We start from the raw sequence: 23597 nt of genomic DNA, 5'->3' as shown, positions 1-23597 counted from the left end.
CAATAAAATAAACAAAGGTAAACATGTCTGTGACCCAAAGACCACACTCTTCATTCAGTTTCCAATCATTTACCAAGTAAATATGAATGCCCATTCCTGGAGCAACAATGATAAACAAGTAGAGACTCCGGTCTTTCAGGTCCCCCAAATCTGGGGTGGACCAGGAAGAACAGAGTCAAGGGTAGCACAGGGCTATAGGTCTTCTGCTCTGGGAGAACCCAGGGGACACCAGGAACACTGGCCAGGCCTGTTCCACCAGAGGGAAGAAAGCACAACTTGGTGAGAAATGGGCAAGAACATCCAAGGTTAAGGGGCCATGGAGATTGACAGTGACACAGCTTCCTGAGAGGGGCATAAGAAATTCAGCAGACAGAAATCTAGGGCAGCAGCAAGAATGATGAACAATGAGACCAGAGACCATGCTGGGACTCAGTGCCAAGCATGAAGAGGGTCAGACAACAGAGGAATCACTGACTCTACTGGGAAGAAGGCACTGGAGGTGGGTGAGACTTTTTGCTATCCTCCCTCTTTCTGCATCTATTTCTATATGACCTTATTATAGGGACACTGGTCATTGAATTCAGGGCCTATTCTAATTAGTTAAGACCTCATCCTAACTGAATACATCTACAAAGGCCCAATTTCTAAATAAGTTCATATTCTGAGGTTCCAGGTAGACACAAATTTGGGGGGCATTACTAGATCCATTAGAGGGGTTCAACATACAAAAATCAATGAAATGCAGCACATTAACAGAATGAAGGGGGAAACAACTTCATGAACATCTCAATGCAGAAAAAGGATCTGACAAAATCAAACATTCTTTCAAGATAAATACATTCAACAATCTAGGAAAGGAGGTAAACTTTCTTTACTTTGATAAAGGACATGTATGAAAACCCATAGCTCATATCATACCTAATGGTGAAAAATGGAATACTTTCCCCTAAGATTAGGAACCAGGGCTAAGGCTCAGTGGCAGAGTGCTTGCCTAGCATGTGTGAGGTACTGGGTTCAATCCTTAGCACCACATAAAAATAAATAAAGGGATTCTGTCCATCTACAACTATATATAAAAAAAGTTTAGGAACCAGACAAGGCTGCCTGCTTTTACCTGAGATTCAACATTGTGCTACAGACTTTTTTATAGGGAATCAGGCAAGTAGCTATGAAATACAATACCAGAAAAGTCATAGTCAAACTCTCTATTTGCATAAGACATAATCATATATGTAGAAGAGTTGATGGGGACTTCAACAAGTGAATATCCTGTGTGTTTCCTAGACACATACACTGCTATGGTTAAAATCATTGTAGACATGCATTTTGGTGTCCTGCTTTTATTTCTTCTGAACAGGATAGAAGACAATGAAGTGCCTATTAGATATTGAGAAAATCACCTCCATGAAATTAAGAAAACTATTCTATTCACAATAGCCTTAAAAAATACTTGGGGATCAATCTAACAAAAGAGGTGAAGAACTTCTACAATGAAAACTTCAGAACACTAAAGAAAGAAATCGAAGAAGACCTTAGAAGATGGAAAGATCTCCCATGTTACCAGATAGGCAGGATTAATATTGTTAAAATGGCCATACTACAAAAAGCACTATACAGGTTTAATGCGATTCCTATTAAAACTCCAATGACATATTTTTTAAAAAACATCCACTCTTTTTTTTAAAATTATTTTTTTAGTTGTAGACAGACACAGTACCTTTATTTTATTTAATTGTTTTTATGTGGTACTGAGGATCAAACCCAGTGCCTCACACATGCAAGGCAAATGCTGTACCACCTGAGCTACAAGCCCAGCCCCCAAAATGACATTCTCCATAAAAATTGAGAAAGCAGTTATAAAATTCATTTAGAAAAATAAGAGGCCCAGAATACCCAAAGCAATCCTTGGTGAGAAAAGCAAAGCAGAAGACATCAAATGCCAGACCCTACTACAAGCTACAGTAACAAAAAAAAAACCAGCATGGTATTGGCACCAAAACAGACATGAAGACCAATGGTAAAGAATAGAAGACACAGAAATAAACCCACAGAAATACAGTTATCTCATAGTAGACAAAGGCATCAAAAACATACATTGGAGAAGATAACCTCTTCAACAAATGGTGCTGGGAGAACTGGAAATCCATATGCAGCGAAATGAAACTAAAACCCCTCTCTCTCACCCTGCACAAAACTCAACTCAAAGTGTGTCAAGGACTTAGGAATTAGACCAGAGACCCTGTGTCTACTAGAAGAAAATTTAGGCCAAACTCTCTATCATGTCTGCTTAGGAGCCAACTTCCTCAACAAGACTCCTAAATGCAAGAAGTAAAATCAAGAATCAATAAATGGGATGGTATCAAACTAAAAAAGTCTCTTCATAGCAAAGGAATCAATCAAGAATGTGAAGAGAGGGGCTGGGGTTGGGGTTCAGTGGCAGAATGCTCATCTTGCACACATGAGGCACTAGGTTTGATCCTCTGCACCACATAAAAATAAATAAACAAAATAAAGATATTGTGTCCATGTATATATAACTAAAAAAATTAGAAAAAAAAGAATGTGAAGAGACAGCCTACAGAATCTTTGTGAATAGGATAGTTTTCTTAATTTCATGGAGGTGATTTTCTCAATATCTAATAGGCACTTCATTGTCTTCTATCCTGTTCAGAAAAGAGAAAATCTTTGCCACCCACACCTCATATACAGCATTAATCTCCAGGATATATAAAGAACTCAAAAAACTTAACATCACCACCACCACCACCACCACCACCACCACCAAAAAACCAAATAACTCAATCAATAAGTGGGCAAAGGAACTGAACAGGTACTTCACAGAAGAAGAAATATGAATGGTCAACAAATATATGAAAAAAATTTAACCTTTCTAGCAATTAGAGAAATGCAAATTAAAACTACACTGAGATTTTTTCTTACTCTAGTCAGAATTGCAATTATCAAGAATACAAGTAATAATAAATGTTGGCAAGGATGTGGGGGAAAAGGTACACTCATACATTGCTGGTGAGAATGCAAACTGGTGTAACCACTATGGAAAGCAGTATGGAGATTCCTCAAAAAACTTGGAATGGAACCACCATTTGAATCAGTTATCCCACTCCTTGGTATATACCCAAAGGATTTAAAACTAACATACTACAGTGACATAGCCACAATCAGTGTTTATAGCAGCTCAATTCACAATAGCTAAGTTATGGAACCAACCTAGGTGCCCTTTAAGAGATGAATGGATAAAGACAATGTGGTATATATACACAATGATACATTAATCAGCCATTAAAAATAATAACTTTATGATTTGTGCTGGTAAATGATGGATCTGGAGACTATCATGATACATGAAATAAGCCAATCCCAAAAAAACAAAGAACAAATATTCTCTCTGACATGTGGATGCTAATACACAATAAGGGAGGGGAAGGGAAAACAGAAGTTCAGTATATTAGACAAAGGGGAATGGAGGGAAGGGAGTTGAGATGGGAATAGGAAAGACAGAATGCATTGGACATAACTTTCCTATGTTCATATATAAATACACAACCAGTGAAACACCACATCATGTACAACCACAAAAATGGGATCCTAATTAGAATAGGTTATACTCCATGTATGTATAATATGTCAAAATACACTCTACTCTCATGTATATCTAAAAATAATTTTTAAAAATTAAAAAAAACAAAGCATGTACCTTGTTGGTATCAGCAACACTGTTTTGTCGGGCATCAAAGATAATAAGTTTGTGGGACTGTGCATTAGCATCCATTATTGTTTGCAAGTATTTTTCATCCTCTTTGCATCGTTTATCATTGGGACCCACCAGTGGCTGGCTGCAACGGGTAATTGTTGCCTGACTCTCCGGATGAATCCATGACAATACCTAGTGTTTTTAAGCAAAAATATTAGTACAGTTCCTAAAGCAATATATTCTCTAATTACTTGGGACAAAAAGCACAATCTCTCCCTAAAATTTTCCTCTCCAAGCACATTTTATTTTCCTTCATGCCACAGTGGATAATAACCACGTGGCAGGGTGTGCAGCAGCTTGTTCAATGTGTTTCTCCTAAGCCAGACAGTTGGCCACCTCTATCCCCAGAGCCTCATGCACATCAGCCTAGCACATGGTAGCTACTCTTGTACCAAAGGCACAACATACTCAGGTACTGAGGGCAGGTGGCTACTTCTTTAAGGTGGAAGTCAACAGATCTTCTAGAAAGTAGGATTTGGGAGGTGGGAGGCTGGCTCATCAGAGCTGAGAGAGCAGTACAGTGGCCAAAGGACCCACTGTTCTGCTCAGGTTGTAACTCATCTGACTAGATGAGCTCTAAAAATCTCCCTTCACCTCAAAAATTCGATGATTCTAAAAAAACAAAACAAACAAACAAAAAAACCCTAAGTCTAACTATTACTGAAATATAGCCCCAAACCTATTTAATTGACTAGTTTACTCTTTTCTCCTAATTAAAAAATAATCATTGTATCTCCACAATAACATATGTGGCAGGGTGAAGACAAAGTAAACAGTCTCTTAAAAAATTTTAAACTCTGCCACCAAACCTTCCATTTTCTTTCAATGGCCAAGTGACTCAGAATTATAACAGATAGAAACTCCAGGGTAAAACCATTACTCCCTGCTGGCTGCAACTGTTTCTGTAACAGTGTTCTTCCCATGCAGCTACAGCATTACACTCAGCATGAAGAAAGAAAGTAACTTTTCCAGGACATTTTCGTGAAACCGGTATGTGAACTGTTAATGCAACATCATGTTCTTTCTTGCTGTGTCTTCATTATTCTCCTCTACATTTGGAGAACATAACTTAAGTTACCCTTGCACTTAGAAATGGGAAATCATACAAAGGGGAGATGCAGCAAAAAGAATGTTTATATCATTAGGTATTTCTTTTTTTTATTTACTTTTTTAAAAGTTTTTTTTAAGGTGGACACAATATCTTTATTTTATTTTTATGTGGTGCTGAGGATCGAACCCAGTGCCTCACACATGCCAGGCAAGCACGCTATCACTTGAGCCACATCCCCAACCCCATTAGGTATTTCTTGAGAACCAAAGATATGTTCATTTTTAAGCTTTTTTTCACCTACTGTCCACTTGCCTAGATTGTTTTCTGTTTTGCATCTTCCCATATTTGATCTAACACAGCGTATGTTTCCATCTGAATGACAATCTTCATTACTTACAGGGACTCTGCCTTTTGCTCGAAAGGCTGCCACTTTTGAAAGGTCATCATCTTTTACACTAGTTGGCACAACAATGATGGCAGGGTAGGTGTCACAGAACTCATAATTACTGTTTATTTTGGATATTTTCCAACTCTCATTTGGCAAGCCCTGAAGGGTGTAAAGAAAAAGGGAAAAACATAATTTTCCACTTTGAAAAATTACTAATCATTAATCACATCTGTTTCTTATTTTCAACAAAAAATCATTTGTACCTTGTTTATTGTTACTTAAAAATTCATACATGTGTATATACACATATGTATACACTTGTATAATATATATGTATTATATATATATATATATATATATATGAGTGTGTATATATATATATGTGTGTGTGTGTGTGCACGCGCGTGCGTGTGCATGTGTGTGTATAAAATCTGGTATAACCTATTTCCTAGATATTCTAAAAATCTAATGAAGCATAAGGTTTTCCAAATCATACAAATATTGCAAGTATAAAAATATACACTAGAATTCCAGTTCTATATATTTCTTGTCCTGTTTTCTAAAAAAATAAGCTTAGTGTTGTTTCTAAAAATACACTAAAAGTACCTTATATACGTAACAATAAATGTTGAAAATAAGTAATACAAAACATTACATCAAATAAAAGGTATAGACAAACATAAAATGTCATGAAAATAAGATTATACTGGAAATAACTTGGAGCTGACAATGTACTATGGAGCTCCCAAACTCAGTAGCACCACCTCAGACAGATGCAGTATTACCATACACCACAAATTGAACTTAATTAAGTGGTTTGGATTTGTAGACATCAACTCTTTATCAGGTCATCTAATAAAAACCACCTGGAAGATCTGTCTTTTAAACCCCCATTCTTTTTCTTTAATTTTTAAATTATTTATTTATTTGTTCTAATCAGTTATACATGACAGCAGAATGCTATCATGTACACAAATGGAGCAGAATTTTTCACTTCTCTGGTTGTACCCAAAGTAGGATCACACCATTTGTGAAACCATACATGTAACTAGGGTAATGATGACTGTCTATAAACCTCCATTCTTGATCCCTTACACACCCTCTGGCAAAGGATGAACAATCAGTGACAGAGTCAAAAGTTTGGCATAGCACAGGATTGAAACGGGGCTTGGGAGAGACAGTCAGGACCCACCCATTGCATTGGTCACCTGGCAAAGAGAACGAACTGTCACCATTTGCATGGGATACCACCATGGCAAACAACTGACGCCACCAAAACGCAGCGGAGGAGATAACTTCATTGAAACCAGCAGTGACAGGTGTGTAATCCCCTAGCCTTCCCTCTCCACACAGCAGGGAAACCTTGGGGGCCCCTCCCAGCTCTCCCGTGAGCGCTATAGCCAGACCAAGGGAATCAGGAGTGGCAGGAGTGGCGCGGAACTCCTGGCTGCCACTCCCACCAGTGCTGACAACTGAGGTCTCTTGCACCAGCAACCAGGGGCGTGGCTGCCGGAGGGCAAGCAAATTCCCTGGGGGTTCTCAGCCCCAAGCTCTACAGACTTGGGGTCTGAGGGAGTGGCAAACAGGGAGAGTGTGCCCAGGCGTTCATGAAAACAGGGCTCCCAGGAGAAGCAGACCTGGCGTGTGGCCAGTATTGTGGTGAGCGTCACCGGTGAGCCGGGCCTGGCTTGAGGAAAAGTGGGGAAGTGACTAGACACAGGAGAAGGCCCTAGGCACTCAGGATTGGAGACCCGCCCAGTCTGGGAGGAGGAGCTGCTGCACAGGGATTGGTTCCCGCCTATTGAGAGGAGAGGCTTGGCGCAGTGGGCACAGCTCCACCTACCGGAAGAGAAGTTAATCAAACTCTAAGACTGCATTTATTAATTTTTTTTTAAATTTGGGGTTTTTTTTCCATTTTCATTTTTTTGTTGTTGTTTTTTAACTTTTTAAAATTTTTTAAAAATTTTTAAAAAATTTTTTTATTTTATTATTATTTTTTTAATTTTAATTTTCATTTTTTATTATTATTTTTTAAAATTTTTTTTCTTTTTTTCTTTTCTATTTTTTTCTTTTGTCTTTTCATTTCTTTTCAATTTTCTTATTCCCCCTTCCTTGAATTCTACCTGCTTACTCTCATTCTCTTTAGTGACTTCTTCCCTTCCCTTCTAATATCTTTCCTCCCAAGCATCAAATAAATTTATAAGAATAAACAGTAACTCAGCAGTCAAACAGAACAAGAAGTAATATGAGCAGCATGAAAAAGCAAGGAAGAAAAGGAGTACAAACAATGCAGCACAGCCTAAATAGTCAGGAGGACCTAGAGGCATCAGAAAAATGGTCATATAAAGAACTCAAGGAATACCTTAGACAGATGGAATGGAACCTTAAAGAGGATACGAGACAGCAAATTCAAACAGTGAAAGAACACATTGAAAATGAATTACATAAACAGATAAAAGAAGAAGTTAGGCATCTTTATCAGGAGATAGAGATTATTAAAAAAATCAAACAATAATTCTAGGAACCACCATTTGACCCAGCCATTGCCCTTCTCGGACTATTCCCTGAAGACCTTAAAAGAGCGTACTACAGGGATACTGCCACATCGATGTTCATAGCAGCACAATTCACAATTGCTAGACTGTGGAACCAACCCAGATGCCCTTCAATAGATGAATGGATTAAAAAAATGTGGCATTTATACACCATGGAATATTACGCAGCACTAAAAAATGACAAAATCATGGAATTTGCAGGGAAATGGATGGCACTAGAGCAGATTATGCTTAGTGAAGCTAGCCAATCCCTAAAAAACAAATACCAAATGTCTTCTTTGATATAATGAGAGCAACTAAGAACAGAGCAGGGAGGAAGAGCAGGAAGAAAAGATTAACATTAAACAGAGACATGAGGTGGGAGGGAAAGGGAGAGAAAAGGGAAATTGCATGGAAATGGAGGGAGACCCTCATTGTTATACAAAATTACATATAAGAGGTTGTGAGGGGAATGGGAAAATAAACAAGGAGAGAAATGAATTACAGTAGATGGGGTAGAGAGAGAAGATGGGAGGGAAGGGGAGGGGGGATAGTAGAGGATAGGAAAGGTAGCAGAATACAACAGTTACTAATAGGGCATTATGTAAAAATGTGGATGTGTAACCGATGTGATTCTGCAATCTGTATTTGGGGTAAAAATGGGAATTCATAACCCACTTGAATCTAATGTATGAAATATGATATGTCAAGAGCTTTGTAATGTTTTGAACAACCAATAAAAAAATAAAGTTTGGCATAGGAGAAGAGGCACCCCAAGAGATGGAGAACCCATAAGATAGAGAAGTTGTGCCTATATACAACTTACTGGAAAGTTTCTTTTCCTCTACCAATTTCTAACCTTTTAGAAGAGAAAAAGATGTTCAACTTATTTATTTTCAGTCTGATAAGCAATATCCTTTACCTGTCTCTTATATTCAGATACTGGATCATAAACTTTCCAGCCATTAATTGGAAATTTTTCTTTATAACTGAATGCAAATAGTGCCTAGATACAAAAAACACAAAACAGATGTCAGTATATATATTATTACATCATATACCCATTATTAAAGGTTTTCATTCTGGCATGAGCTCAATGTATTAATACTCCTATTATAACTTCAAGTTTTGAACTAACAAATTGGTAGTGTCTCAATCATTACAGAGAACTGACAACATCCAAATATTCTAATATTATTTATCAATAGAAGAAAAAAGAAATGAAGGAAACCTCCAGAAAACAGAATAATTAAGCACAAAATTATTAGACCATCACAATTGCTTGCAGAAAAGGTTTCCTTTGGTGAACTTACCTGCCCATTGGAAAGAGGAAATGCATGTTTGTTGAGGTTTTCAAATATTCCAAGTTTACGCTGTTCCTCCTGTTTATAAGCAAGTCGCAAGTTCCTCATATCCTGGTTTTAAAAAAAAAATTAGAACTCAAGTTACTCAATATTTACTGAACTTCTATGAAGCAGATACCATGCCTATACTGATAAATAAAATATTTTATTCATCTCCTATTTTCTAACTTTCTACATCTATCAAGAAAAATTTAACAAAAGCACTTCCAATGAGATAAAATAATTAAGTAGGGAAACAATAACACAGGGGATGTACTATATAGGGAATCATCAGATGTAACAGAATAAGGTTTGTATACAAAAGCTGTGCCATCAAGTACTGTGAAGTTACTGAATAAGGTGTGCCATGGAATTAGTTGTGCATTATAAGCCACTGAAAAAAAATCTATAGAATTCATACCATCTATAAAACAATAATGCCTCAGATGCTTCCCCTATGAACTTACAGAAAGTTTTAAAAATATCATGTAGAGACAGTGACATACTTAGAGCAACATGATGCTATTTCTCCAACTCACAGTTTCTTGAAATGCCTCCCCACAATGCCAGTTGATGGCCAAAGGCCAAGCACAAGTCAATGGGAACAATCCTACCAAGCCCAGCTCTGATGCTGTCATTTTTCTCATGACAATGTTTTAGGCATTTCCTCACAATATTTTTAAAACTATGACTATGTCAAACACAAAAATCTCATTCTCGAAGATTATATTTGAAAATAAATGTAACCACAAACAAAGGAATCACAATTTGGGAAATGAAGAAGTTATGTAATATTATTTATAACACCAAAAGCATGGGAATAACCCATCAGCAGGGGCTGTAGTTAAATAAACTATAAACAGCTAACCGGACACTAAAGAGTTGTGAAAATCAAGAAGTAACTCTGTATATACTAATAGAAAGAAGTTCCAACGTATACTGGTAAGGGGTAAAAGAAAGGAGAACACTGTATATAATAGAGTACAATTTGTATTTTCAAAGAATAAGACTAGACATACATGCTTAGCTGCATAGGGTATCTATGAAGAAAATTACTTTAGGAATTGGTAAATTGGGTGCTGGCAGGGAGTGGAACAGGGATATTGGGGAGAGAAAGATTTACTTTTGCTATATAGTTTTTGTACTTTTAAATTTAGTACCATGTATTAAAAATAAATCCCACACTATATGGCCCTTACATGTGAGCTGAGAGGGCTAGGAGCCTGGCCTTAGTGCTTTTAGGTTAGAAAACATTTAAATCAGCTGTTAGCCAATGTCCACCCAGCCATAAAAATATCTTAGTAAAATAGTCACAAGACACCTTCCAGAGCAGCATAATTTCCTGACACACCCTATTTCTGAGGTACTGGAGAGGCGCCACACACACACACACACACACACACACACCTTGGTAGCTACCTGAGCTGACTTGCTGTTGCGGAGTTCTCAGAAAGAAAAGTATCCCAAGCTATAAAAGAGCATGTGCAATGCTCCTGGTGTGGGGCTGGGGGTGTATCTCAGTGATAGAGTGCATGTTACCAAGTGTGAAGCCCTGGGATCGGTCCTCAGCACCATAAAAAACAAAAACAATCTTGGTGTATATGTAAGCGCATGGGCACAAGGCAAGTATGAGCATCTAAAGGAAAGCCAAGAGGACTGAGAGGCAAGGATGAAGGGAGGGTGGCTCCAGAGGAAGCTGCAGAAGAAACTGAATCAGATTCAGACATGTGGGGACTTGAGAAGGGGTGTTTCCCCTAGCCTGTGAACAATGGGAAGCTACTCTAGAGTTATGAGAAGGGGAATGGCAGGTTTCAAAATCGCAGAACCAGTTCAGTCCTCTGACTTAAGTTCTGCAGCTGCTTGTCACTGTTCACATGTGGAACCCTGTCTAAGAAGGACAAGTGCAATGTGCCATGTAGTCACTAATGTGTATCTAGTAAGCCAGCAGATCCACAATTTGGAAAAGTAAAAGGCTCTTTGAATAACCGTATTTAACTGCAGTCTAAGGCCAACCAGGGGTAGCTGTCCTCAGAAATTTGATCAAAGCAAAGAGATTGACAGGAATCCAAACACATAATTTGGAAGGGAACTTGACAATTCTACAGGCACTTGGTACGTTAGGTAGGTTTTTAGTATTATATGAGGTAAACTCATTAGAAATAAAACATATTCATTAAGGGCACACAATTCTACTTAATTCATTGGAAGAAGGGTATAAATAAAAAATAAACAATTTAAGGTGAAAATTCCAGCATCACCAAAAAAAACTTTTATCAGATGATTTACATAACACTTTTGACTCTTTAGGAAGTCTTTGTCCATCCAATGTTCTGAAGAGTAGTCTTAAAACAATGAACAAGCCAGGCATGGTGGTGCATGCTTATAATCCCATTGGCTACGGAGGCAGAGGCAGTAGAATCACGAGTTCAAAGCCAGCCTCAGCAACTTAATGAGGTTCTAAGTAACTTAGTGAGACCCTGTCTCTAAATAAAATGCTATGAAAAAAAAAAATAGAACCTCTTGTCCTGAACCCCTGGCTTTCCTGGCTGAAGGACAAATGAGAGAGAACAGCTTACAGTTCAGTCCTTGGTACCAAAAAAAAAAAAAAAAAAAAGAAAGAAAAGAAAGAAACATAAGGAAAAAAAGTATTGATCTCTGCTTTCCACTTGCTTTCTCTAAGATGTAACAAATAATGTCAGCACTTAGGTTATATGTCACATTAACTATAAATACTTCAACAGGGCTGGTTTGCTGGTGCACACCAGAGACTCAGGAGGATGAGGCAGGAAGACTCAAGTTGGAGGCTAGCCTAGGCAACTTAGTGAGATCCTGTCCCAAAATAAATAAAAAGGGGTGGTGATGTAGCTTGATGATAGAGCACCCGTTTGATGCCCAGTACCAAAATAAAAAGGAAGACAAATATTTTAAGAGAAAAAGATTAATTTGATGAGTTACACAATAGTTTAAATCTGTTGATATAAGATTTGAAGAGATCACTGCCCTGAAAATCTGGGAAACTAACAGTGCAAATTACTCTTACTAACCAAAGATCACAAAGGCTGAGTCAGAAAAAAGTTGTGAGCCAACTGCCCCCTTTTAGTTTTCACTTGTGTTTGCAATTTACCTTGCATACGATCTCTATACCACAAGAATTGTCCCCATGACTCTGCACACCAATCTTCTCAACTCTGCTGATCACTCCAAGGGGAACATCAAGGATAAAATGTGGATCCTACATTTAAAAATTAAGATGAATACCTGTCAAGGTCAGCCACCTGAGTTTTCATGTCTTAAGTCTTTGCAGGGTTATAAAACAAGTTTGTTTATCCTGCATTTACTCTTTGTTCCAGCTAAGAAATTGAAGTCTGATTTATAGCACACCTTCTGAGGTTTCCACTGAGACTACAGTGAAACTTCCCCTCCAGGTTTAAGTGATATTTTAACAGCCTTTTGGTCAAAATACAAAGTCTTTTTGCAAATGTGATATCTTAAAACTCCCCCTCTGAAATGAAAAAAAAAATAAAAAATGTACCTCACCCTCTGGTTATCTACGGGTGATGGGATTTCAGAAGACTGCTTATTTTCTTCTTTTATTGTTCTGAATTATTTTTTAAAAATAAAACACACTTTAAAAACTCACCCTCTTGGACTAGGGATGGAGCTCAATGGTATAGCACTTGCCTAGCCATGTTTGAGGCCCAGTGTTCAATCCCCAGTACAACAAAAAATAAATAAGTAAACAAACAAACAAACAAACATTCAAAACTCACCCTCTCTACATTTTTGAAGTACATCTTAAAGTCCGTCACTGTCAGGGTTCCAGTCACTGCTCCCATAAATGGGCAGATATACATGACGTCTTTCACTGAAAGAAAAAGCTGAAAGTAGCAACTACTACTATAGACTTGTGCTTCAATAAATCTTAGCATGAGTTTCCAAAATATGTATGGTATATTATTCTAATTTTCTAGGAATTTTAAATTCCTAGAATTATATCAATTATTAATTTAAATAAAGTCATAGATGGAGAGTCTTCTAATAAAGTTCAATTGTTTAAAACAAAACTCTGATTTGTAAATTAATGACATTTTAAGTAAAGGCCTCACAATAAGTTACATTTTGTCATTTTTTCCGGGTAGTCAACATTTTTCCTGGGATATAAATTAATCACATTCAAAATATTAAACTCTGAAGACACTGGCTTTCCTTTCATGAATTATTGCTACTTAAAACTAATGGAAGTTAAATACTAACTCCTAATGCTATTCCAAGGCAAACTACTTTACAAATTACAAAACTACAGCCACTTCAATGAAGTAGAAAAAGACTTGTTTCAGGGCTGGGGGTGTAGCTCAGTGGTACAGCACTTGCTTAGCATGCATGCGGCCCTGTTCTGTTCTGTCTTGACGCTAGAAAAAAAAATCCTGTTTCAAAATCCTTATCAACTTCCTTATCAATTTTAATTTTCTTTTTATTATCAATCAAGTATAAAACATTATTTAATTCCTTTGAGTGTTAAGAAGCCTATATCTACCATAAAGATCCTATATCATTATTTAACCAAAAGTATCATTCCAACGGATTGACAAGAATATACATATCTACACATGTACTGAGTGGAACAATTGAAAGTACTAAAGTTAGCCTAGCACTGTGGTATATGCCTCTAATCTTGGTGACAAGGGAAGTTGAGGCAGGAGGATCAAAAGTTCAAATCCAGCTCCATCAATTTAGCAAGGCCCTAAGCAACTTAGTGATGAAAGGAAAGTGACCATAACACTAGGAGCAACCAAGAGATCTTTACTGCAGCAGTGCAACAAAGGAGAAGAGAAAGAAACAGAAAGAGAGAGAGAGAAAGAGAAGAAAGAGAGAGCAAGAGAGAGAGAGAGAGAGAGAGAGAGAGAGAGAGAGCAAGAGAGCAAGAGAGAGAGGGGCCCGGCAGGAGGGTTTTTATAGCCCAAATCTAATGGGGCCTCTGGTTCTGCAAGCTGCCTTGTTGGCACAGGCGGGGTTAAATGTTCAGCCTTGAGTGGGAGTTGAGTATTCAACCTTGAAGGGGGGGGTGGTTTAGTGTTCAGCTTTGATGCAAACAGGTGATAAAGGACCAGACAGAGGGGGGTTTGAGTGCGTGGGCTATCCTGCAGCTGATGTTTGTTCAGCCTGCCCTTCAGATAACATAGTTCAGCCTGTCCTGCATCTAACAAGTAAGACCCTGTCTCAAAACAAAAAGGGCTAGGGATGTCACCTAGTGTTAAAGCATCCCTGGGTTCAATTCCTGGTAAACAAAAATAAAACAATGTATTGAGGTGTTTATAACATAAGTAAGAATAAAATAAAGGACAATCATGGCATAAAGATGGGGAAGGGACAAATGAAACGTTCTTATCCATGAAGAGGTATTTAAAATCACTTGAAGTCATCCATAGTAAGTTAAAGATGTGAAGCAACCAGTAAAATAACAAAAAGGGTTATAGCTACTATGCAAACAAATGAGATAAAATAGAACCTTAAAAAGTACGCAACTAAATTAAAAGATGATAAAAGAAGGAAAAGGAATCAGAACAAATGGGACCAAAAGAAAACAAACATCAAGACTGTGCATTTAAAGCTAATTATATTAATAATTATACAATACGTAAATAACCTTATATTAATAGTTATATAATGTATAAGTAGCCTAAACACCTCAATTAAAAGGCAAAGATTGGGGCTGGGATTGTGGCTCAGTCACCTAGCACAGGTGAGACCCGGGTTCGATTCTCAGCACCACATAAAAATAAAGGCATTGTGTTGTGTCCATCTACACCTAAAAAATAAATATTAAAAAAGGCAAAGATTATCAGACTGAAGACAAAAGCAAGACCCAACTACATGTGACTGAAAAGAAAATCACTTGAAATATAAAAATACAAATAGTTTGAAATTCAGATGAAAATAGGTACATCATGATAATACTAATTAAAAGAAAGCTACCATGGGTATAAAAATATCAGACAAAGTAAATTTCAGAGCAAAAGCTATTACTAGGAATAAGGAAGGTAATGTCATATTAATAATAGGGTCAATGCATCAGAAGGACATACTTACAAAACACTTATGCACCTATTAACAGAACTTAAAAATGGATGCAGCAAAACTGATAGAACTGCCACAAGAAACAGACACATGCACAATTATAGTGAGATTTCAAAACCCCTCTCTCAATAATTGAGAGAAGTAGATGAAAAATGAGTAAGGGCACAGAAGACTTGAACAATGCTATCAACAAACTTAACCTAACATTTATAGAACACTAATCAATAACATTAAAACAGGGCTGGGGTTGTGGCTCAGTGGTAGAGTGCTCGCCTAGTATGTGCGAGGCCCTGGGTTTGATCCTCAGCACCACATATAAATAAATAAAAATACAGGTATTGTGTCCATCTACAACTAAAAAATAAATAGTAAAAAAACATCAAAACACAAATTCTTTTCAAGTATATATAAACTGTTTATGAAGACCATAATAAATGTCTTTTTTTTTAGTTATATTGATTTTATTTTTTTAAATACACGACAATGGAATTCATTACAATTCTTATTATACACAGAGTACAATTTTTCATATCTTTGTAGATAGAGTATGTAGAGTATGTTCATGCCAATTCGTGCCTTTATACATGAACTTTTTTGCATTACAATTCTTATTACACATATATACCACAATTTTTTGTATCTCTGTTTATATATAAAGTATGTTGACACCCAATTTGAGTCTTCATACATGTACTGTGGATAATGATGCTCATCACATTCCACCACCCTTGCTAATCCCCTGCCCCCTCCCTTCCCCTCCCACCCCTCTTCCCTATCTAGAATTCATCTAATCCTCCCATGGTCCCCCTCCCTACCCGACTATGAGTCAGTCTCCTTATATCAGAGAATACATTCGGCATTTGTTTTTTTGGGATTGGCTAACTTCATTTAGCATTATCTTCTCCAACACCATCCATTTACCTGAAAATGCCATGATTTTATTCTCTTTTATTCCTGAGTAAAATTCCATTGTGTATATATATGCCACATTTTTTTTTTATCCATTCACCCACTGAAGGGCATCTAGTTTGGCTCCATGGTTTAGCTATTGTGAATTGTGCTGCTATAACACTGATGTGGCTGTGTCCGTGTAGTATGCAGTTTTTAAGTCCTTTGGGTATAGTCCAAGGAGAGGAATAGCTGGGTCAAATGGTGGTTCCATTCCCGGATTTCCAAGGAATCTCCATACTGCTTTCCATATTGGATGTATCAATTTGCAGTCCCACAAACAATGTATGAGTGTATCATTTTCCCACATCTCTCAAACACTTATTGTTGTTTGTCTTCATAATAGCTGCCATTCTGACTGGAGTGAGATGATATCAGAGTAGTTTTGATTTGCATTTCTCTGATTGCTAGAGATGATAAGTATTTTTTCATATATTTGTTGATTGATTGTACATCGTCTTCTGAGAAGTGTCTGTTCAGGTCCTTGGTCCATTTGTTGATTGGGTTATTTTTGGGGGGTACTTAGCTTTCTGAGTTCTTTATAGATCCTAGAGATTAGTACTCTATCTGATATGTGTGGGGTAAAAATTTGCTCCCAGGATGTAGGCTCTCTGTTCACCTCACAGATTATTTCTTTTGCTGAAGAAACTTTTTAGTTTGATTCCATCCCATTTATTGATTCTTGGTTTTAATTCTTGTGCTATAGGAGTCTTATTAAGGAAGTTGGGGCCTAATCCCACATGATGAAGATTAGGGCCTACTTTTTCTTCTATTAGACGCAGAATCTCTGGTTTAATTAATATAAAAATATTCAAGGCATTAAAAGGATGTTTTCTGTACACAAATGGAAGAAACAAAATTGGAAAAAATTCACAAATATGTGGGAATTGACCAACACATTCCAGAATAACCCAAGGTTCAAAAATGAAATCAAAACGAAAACTTAAGCATTTTCAATTGAATGAAAGTGAAAGCACAACATCATAATTGGTGAGATACCACTTCTAAAGAAGCACTTGAAAGAAAATCTGAACACCTAGACTAGAAAAGAAGACAGGCCTCAAATCAATGACCATAGCTCCTACCTCAAGAAACTAGAAAAGAAGAGAGAATTAAATCCAGGAAACACTAAGGATCAGAGTGGAACTAAATGAAATAGAAAACAAAATAATGAAATTAAAAGCTGATTCTTTGAGAAGATCAATAAAATTGATAAACCTCTAACTAGGGGATTAATTAATCTCTGAATATTAAATTTACCTTGAATTCCCAGGATAAAATCTACTTGCTTATTATGTAGTATCATTTTTATATATTGTTGGATTTGACTTATTAAAATTTTTAGAAGTTTTACATCTATATGTATGACATATATACTCTGTAGTATTCTTGCAATGGCCATCATGTTTTCATACTTCTTTTTATTGCTGAAAAGTCTTTCCTGTAAAGATACATGATAGCTTGCTTATCCATTCATCTATTGGTAGATATTTGGGTTGTTTCTACAAATAAAGCTGCTAAAAACATTTACGTACAAGTCTTTGGATGTGTATTTCCTTTTTTTTTGGGGGGGGGGTGGCAAATACCTAAAGAATGGAGTGTCTAGGTCATATAGTAGGTGTACATTTAACTTTTTAAGAAACTTCTAAAAAAGTATCTGTTTGTTAAAAGGTAAAGAAAATGGTGGTAAAAAGGAAAGCCTGCATAATACAATATAAAAATGAGAAAAGTGATGTCCCCACATATCCTATTGATATTAAATGAATAATAAGAGGATGTGATAAACAACTGGACAATAATTTGACAACTCAGATTAAATGGGCAAATTTCTAGAAAGATATAAACTACTAAAGCTTACTTGGAAGGAAAAATACAACCAAGTTCAACTGCATTTCTAAACATCAGTGATGAATCCTCTGAAAGAAATATTAGGAAAACTACTCCATTCACAATAGCTTCCAAAAAAATAAAATACTTGGGAATCAACTTAACAAAACTGGTGAAAGACCTCTACAATGAAAACTACAGAACACTAAAAAAAGAAATGAAGAAGACCTTAGAAGATGGAAAGATCTCCCATGCTCTTGGAGAAGCAAAATGAATATTGTCAAAATGGCCATACTACCCAAAACGCTATAAAGATGTAATGCAATTCCAATTAAAATCCCAATGTCATTCCTTATAGAAATAGAAAAAGCAATCATGAAATTCATTTGGAAAAATAAGAGGTCCAGAATAGCCAAAGCAATCCTTAGCAAGAAGAGAGAAGCAGGAGGTATCACAATACTAGACCTTAAATTATATTATAAAGCTAGAGTAACAAAAATGGCAAGGTATTGGCACCAAAATAGACCTGTAGACCAATGGTACAGAATAGAAGACACAGAGACAAACCCACATAAATACAGGTATCTCATACTAGATAAAGGCATCAAAAACATACATTGGAGAAAAGACAGCCTCTTCAACAAATGGTGCTAGGAGAACTGGAAATTCATATGCAGCAAAATGAAACTAAAACCCCTCTCTCTCACCCTGCACAAAACTCAACTTAAAGTGGATCAAGGACCTAGGAATTAGACCAGAGACCCTATGCCTAACAGAGGAAAAAGTAGGCCCAAATCTTCATCACGTCAGATTAGGCCCCAACTTCCTTAAAAAGACTCCTAAATTGCAAGAAATAAAATCAAGAATCAATAAATGGGATGGACTCAAACTAAAAAGCTTCTTCTCAGCAAAATAAACAATCAGTGAGGTGAAGAGAAAACCTACATTTTGGGAGCAAATTTTTGCCACATGCACGTCACATAAAGCACTAATCTCCAGGATATATAAAGAAATCAAAAAACCTAACACCAAAAAAACAAATAATCCAATCAATAAATGGGCCAAGGAGCTGAACAGACAATTCTCAGAAGAAGATATACACTCAATCAAAAAATATATGAAAAAAATGTTCAACATGTCTAATTACTAGAGAAATGCAAATCAAAACTACTCTAAGATTTCATCTCACTCCAGTCAGAATGGCAGTTATCAAGAATATAAACAACAATAAGTGTTGGCAAGGATGTGCGGAGAAAGGCACACTCATACAGTGCTGGTGGGACTGCAAATTGGTGAAACCACTCTGGAAAGCAGTATGGAGATTCCTTGGAAAACTGGGAATGGAACCACCATTTAACCCAGCTATCCCACCCCCGTTTATACACAAAGGACTTAAAAACAGCATAGTATAGTAACACAGCCACATCAATGTTTGTAGCAGCACAATTTACAATAGCTAAATTGTGGAACCAACCTAGATGCCCTTCAATAGATGAATGGATAAAGAAACTGTGGTATATATACACAATAGAATATTACTCAGCATTAAAAGAGAATAAAATCACAGCATTTGCAGGTAAATAGATGGAGTTGGAGAATATTATACTAAGTGAAGTAAACCAATCTCAAGCCATATACCAAATGTTTTCTCTAATATGTGGAGGCTGATCCATAATGGGGGTTGAGGGGAGCATGTGAGGAATGGAGGAAATCTGGATAGGGGAAAGGGGAGGGAGGGGAAGGGAGGAGACATAGAGGTAGGAAAGATGGTAGAATGAGATGGACATCATTATCCCAAGTACATGTATGAAGACACAAATGGTGTGACTCTAGTGTACACCCAGAGACATGAAAAACTGTGTTCTATATGTGTGCTATGAATTGAAATGCATTTCGCTGTCATACATAACAAATGAATGGAGCTGGAGAATATCATGCTAAGAGAAGTAAGCCAATCCCAAAAAGCCAAAGGCTGAATGTTCTCTCTGATAAATGGATGTTGATCCATACGGGGTGGGGGGGGGCATATGGGAAAACTGGAAGAACTTTGATTGGGCAAAGGGGGATAGGGAAGGGGAGGGGGGTAGGGAAGGGGAGGGGGCATGGGGGCAGGAAGGATGGTGGAATGAGATGGCCATCATTACCCTACGTGTATGGCTGTATAAGTGGTGCGATTCTATATCGTGTACAATAAGGGAAACAAAAAGTTGTGCTGCAATTGTGTACAATGAATCAAAATGCATTCTGCTGTCATATATAACTAATTAAAATAAATTGATTAATTAGTTTTTAAAAAGAGAATGGAAATTTTAAAAATACAACCAAGTAATCCTACAACTACTAAAGACATTAAATTTTTACTTAAAACCTTCCCATAAAGAAGACTAAAGAGGACTGGGGTTGTGGCTTATTGGTAGAGTGCTTGCCTAGCACACCTGAGGCACTGGGTTTGATCCTCAGCACCACATAAAAATAAACAAATAAAATAAAAGTGTGTGTGTGTGTGTGTGTGTGTGTGTGTGTGTGTGTGTGTATATATATATATATATATATATATATATATATATATATATATTTTTTTTTTTTTTTTAAATAAGACTAAAGATTCAGGTACCAAAATATTTGAGGAAGAAATAAACTCTTCCAGAAGACTGAGGAAAAGAGAATGATTTCTAATTCACTCTACAAGAATAGCATTATGATGCAAAAACCAACAAAGTCATTACAAGAAAAGTACAGAGCAATATGTCATAAAAATTGATGTGAAGTTTCTGCAATTTTAAATGAATCAAACCAACAAAATACATTATAAGAAAATAGAGTTTATCCAGGGAATGCAAGGTTGATTAAACATTCAGAAATTAAGTAATATAATCCACCATATTATAAACTAAAGAAAAATCAATGATTATATTAATCAATACAGAAAATGCACTTGACAAAATCTAACATTCATATTCTTTGTTAGAATATGACAGATAGAATGTTGAACTCAGGGGCACTCAACCACTGAGCCATATCCCCTGCCCTATTTTGTTTTATTTAGAGACAGGGTCTCACTGAGTTGCTTAGCACCTCACCATCTAACATTCATTACTGATAAAAACTCTCAGCAAACTAGGAATAGAAAGGAACCTCCTCAACATGACAAAAGGTATCCACAAGAACAAACAAACAAACAAACAAAAAACCCACACAGCTAATATCATGTTTAATAGTGAAAGTATGAACACTTTCCCAAGACCAGCAACAAGACAAGAATGTCTGCTCTCACCTCTTTTCTTTAACATTATACTGGAGGTTCAAGCAAGAAAAATAAAGGAAGGAAAATAATTAAAAGACACTCAGATTGGAAAGAAAAACTGAAATGCTCATATATTGCTGGTGAGAATATATACTGGTTCAATCACTTTGGAAAATAATTTAGTAGTTTCGTAAATGGTTAATTGTACACCTATCATATGACCCAGATACTCCATACCTTAGGGATATTTACCGAAGAGAAAAGGAAATATATGCTCATACAAAGACTTGTATATAAATGTTCATAGCAGCTTTATTTGTAGCAGACATTTGTAGCAAACAACCCAAATATTCACCAATAGATGAACACATAAGCAAGCTGTCATGTGTCCATATAATGAAATACTATTCAGCAACAGTGAATTCAGTCAAGGAATGACTGTCGACTCACATCACAGTATGGATACCAAAATGAGTACAAATTGAAAGAAGCTAGACAATAAAGAATATATACAATGATTTAATTTCTAAACATACCAGAAAATATAATCTAGTTTATAGCACTTGAAGATAGGGAGGAATATACCAGAAGTAGGGAATAACAAAGGGACATAAAGAAACCTCTGGTTTGGATGGTAATGATGGATACATTCACTACATTGACTATGTTAATGACTTCCCGGGCATATACTGTGTCAAAACTCTTCATATTCTGACAGTGACAAACTGAAATAATAATCCATGGAGAGTACTTTACTTTACAATGATCTATTTTAATACTTTGCCTCCAGGAATATATTTTATTTAAAAGTAGGGGTTAATTTACTTACCCTCTGAAAGCCACTGGAGGCATTAAAGTATATTTAAATCACTTAAGGATGTGCAGATATCTTTAACATATATATTCCAACAGTTGGGAGAGGAATGGAGCCAGGAGGGAGCATACTTCTCCCAGAGTTCCATTTCCAGAGTGAAACAAGAAACCAACAGGAGAGAAAGAACTACAGCTGGATCCACTGAAGTCTTCTCTTCTTAAAAAGACAACTATAAACTTGCAATCCAAGCTTTCATAACACTCCTTGCTAATTCAAAGTGTATCTGTTATACATACAATGTGATCAATCATCTAGATCAGTTCTAATCTTTTCTAAGTGGACTTTGGAACAGTGATAAAATAAATAAACCCCTCTACACATTGTACACTTTCAATCTGTATAGTTAATAAGGTCTGGAGAAAAAGCAAGGGCAAGACATATTTAGCTCAAGTTTTAAACAGATCATTCAGAAGGCAGCATGGAGCAGGACTGGAAGAAGAAACAGTCAGAGACCAAGAAAGAATCAAGTTGCAGAAGCCAAGGAAAACCAAAATGGATAAGCCAAGAGCCCAGACTGGAATATTCAGCAGGAAGAGTTATTTGAAGAGTTAGGTAGAAGAACCCAGCTACTCAAATGTTCTTAATATAAGATGACCATACTATGAAACTGAGCACATACCTTTGAGAGACAGCCATGAAGGAAGAAGAAAATGCTCAGCCTCGCAAAGCAGATTGTTCAACCCAACAAACTGATGATATAAAAACGTGGCACCCACCAGCAATGTATAAGTGTACCTTTTTCCCCACATCCTCACCAACATTTATTGTTGATAGCTAAGCTATGGAACCAACCTAGGTGCCCTACTATTGATGAATTGATAAAGAAAATGTGCTAGATATACGTGATGCAATATTACTCAGCCATATGAAAGAATGAAATTTTGGCATCTGCCAGTAAATGGATGGAACTGGAGACTATCATGCTAAGTGACATCAGCTAATCCCCAAAATCCAAAGGCCAAATGTTCTCTCTGATATGCAGATGCTAGCTCACAATAAGGAATGGCTAGGGAATATAGGTACTTTGGATTAGACAGAGGGGAGTGAAGGGAGGGGAGGGGAAATAAGAGTAAGAATGATAGAAAAATGAATTGTGCATATAGGATTACATTACATGTAGGTGTGAACCTACATCATGTACAACCAGATGAATGAGAAGTTATACTCCATTTATGTATGATATGTTAAAATACATTCTATTGTCATGTATAACTAATTAGAACAAATAAAAAAAGAAAGAAAAGTTGGCACTCAGCTGCCCCTCCCATCCACCCATGGCACAATCAACTACCTCCTAAAATGCCTGACGACATGCCACCCATGGAGGGATATGGGAGCACTCGTGCCATTATCTTTACAATCCAGGATGGTAACACATGATGCCCTTTTCTTGCACTAAAATTATACTTTTTGGAATCTTATAAGCCACTAAAATTTCTTTGCAAAGTCCTCAAAACTGTTATTAAAATATGATATGGACTGTTTACCAATACGTTTTCTATATGGTGAAAGATTTCAATAAAGTAGTGAACTGACACTAC

The 23597-nt window shown here is 36.6% G+C and overlaps 1 protein-coding gene across 5 annotated transcripts in view; it reads right to left on the bottom strand.

Annotated features, from left to right (window-relative positions):
- Positions 1-23597, bottom strand: part of Mtmr1 (myotubularin related protein 1) — a 73567-nt gene that overhangs the window by 25392 nt on the left and 24578 nt on the right. For all 5 annotated transcript variants that reach the window (XM_077107431.1, XM_077107432.1, XM_077107433.1 and 2 more), the window contains 6 exons: positions 12859-12953; positions 12213-12320; positions 9059-9160; positions 8668-8751; positions 5221-5370; positions 3716-3904 (listed from right to left, as the gene is read on the bottom strand). In XM_077107431.1, the coding sequence (XP_076963546.1) occupies positions 3716-3904; positions 5221-5370; positions 8668-8751; positions 9059-9160; positions 12213-12320; positions 12859-12953 (728 nt within the window). The remainder of the gene's footprint in view (positions 1-3715; positions 3905-5220; positions 5371-8667; positions 8752-9058; positions 9161-12212; positions 12321-12858; positions 12954-23597) is intronic.

This window comes from Callospermophilus lateralis, chromosome X (assembly GCF_048772815.1).
Source record: "Callospermophilus lateralis isolate mCalLat2 chromosome X, mCalLat2.hap1, whole genome shotgun sequence".
Classification (NCBI taxonomy): domain Eukaryota; kingdom Metazoa; phylum Chordata; class Mammalia; order Rodentia; family Sciuridae; genus Callospermophilus; species Callospermophilus lateralis.
This window is presented reverse-complemented; position numbering and strand designations above follow the sequence as displayed.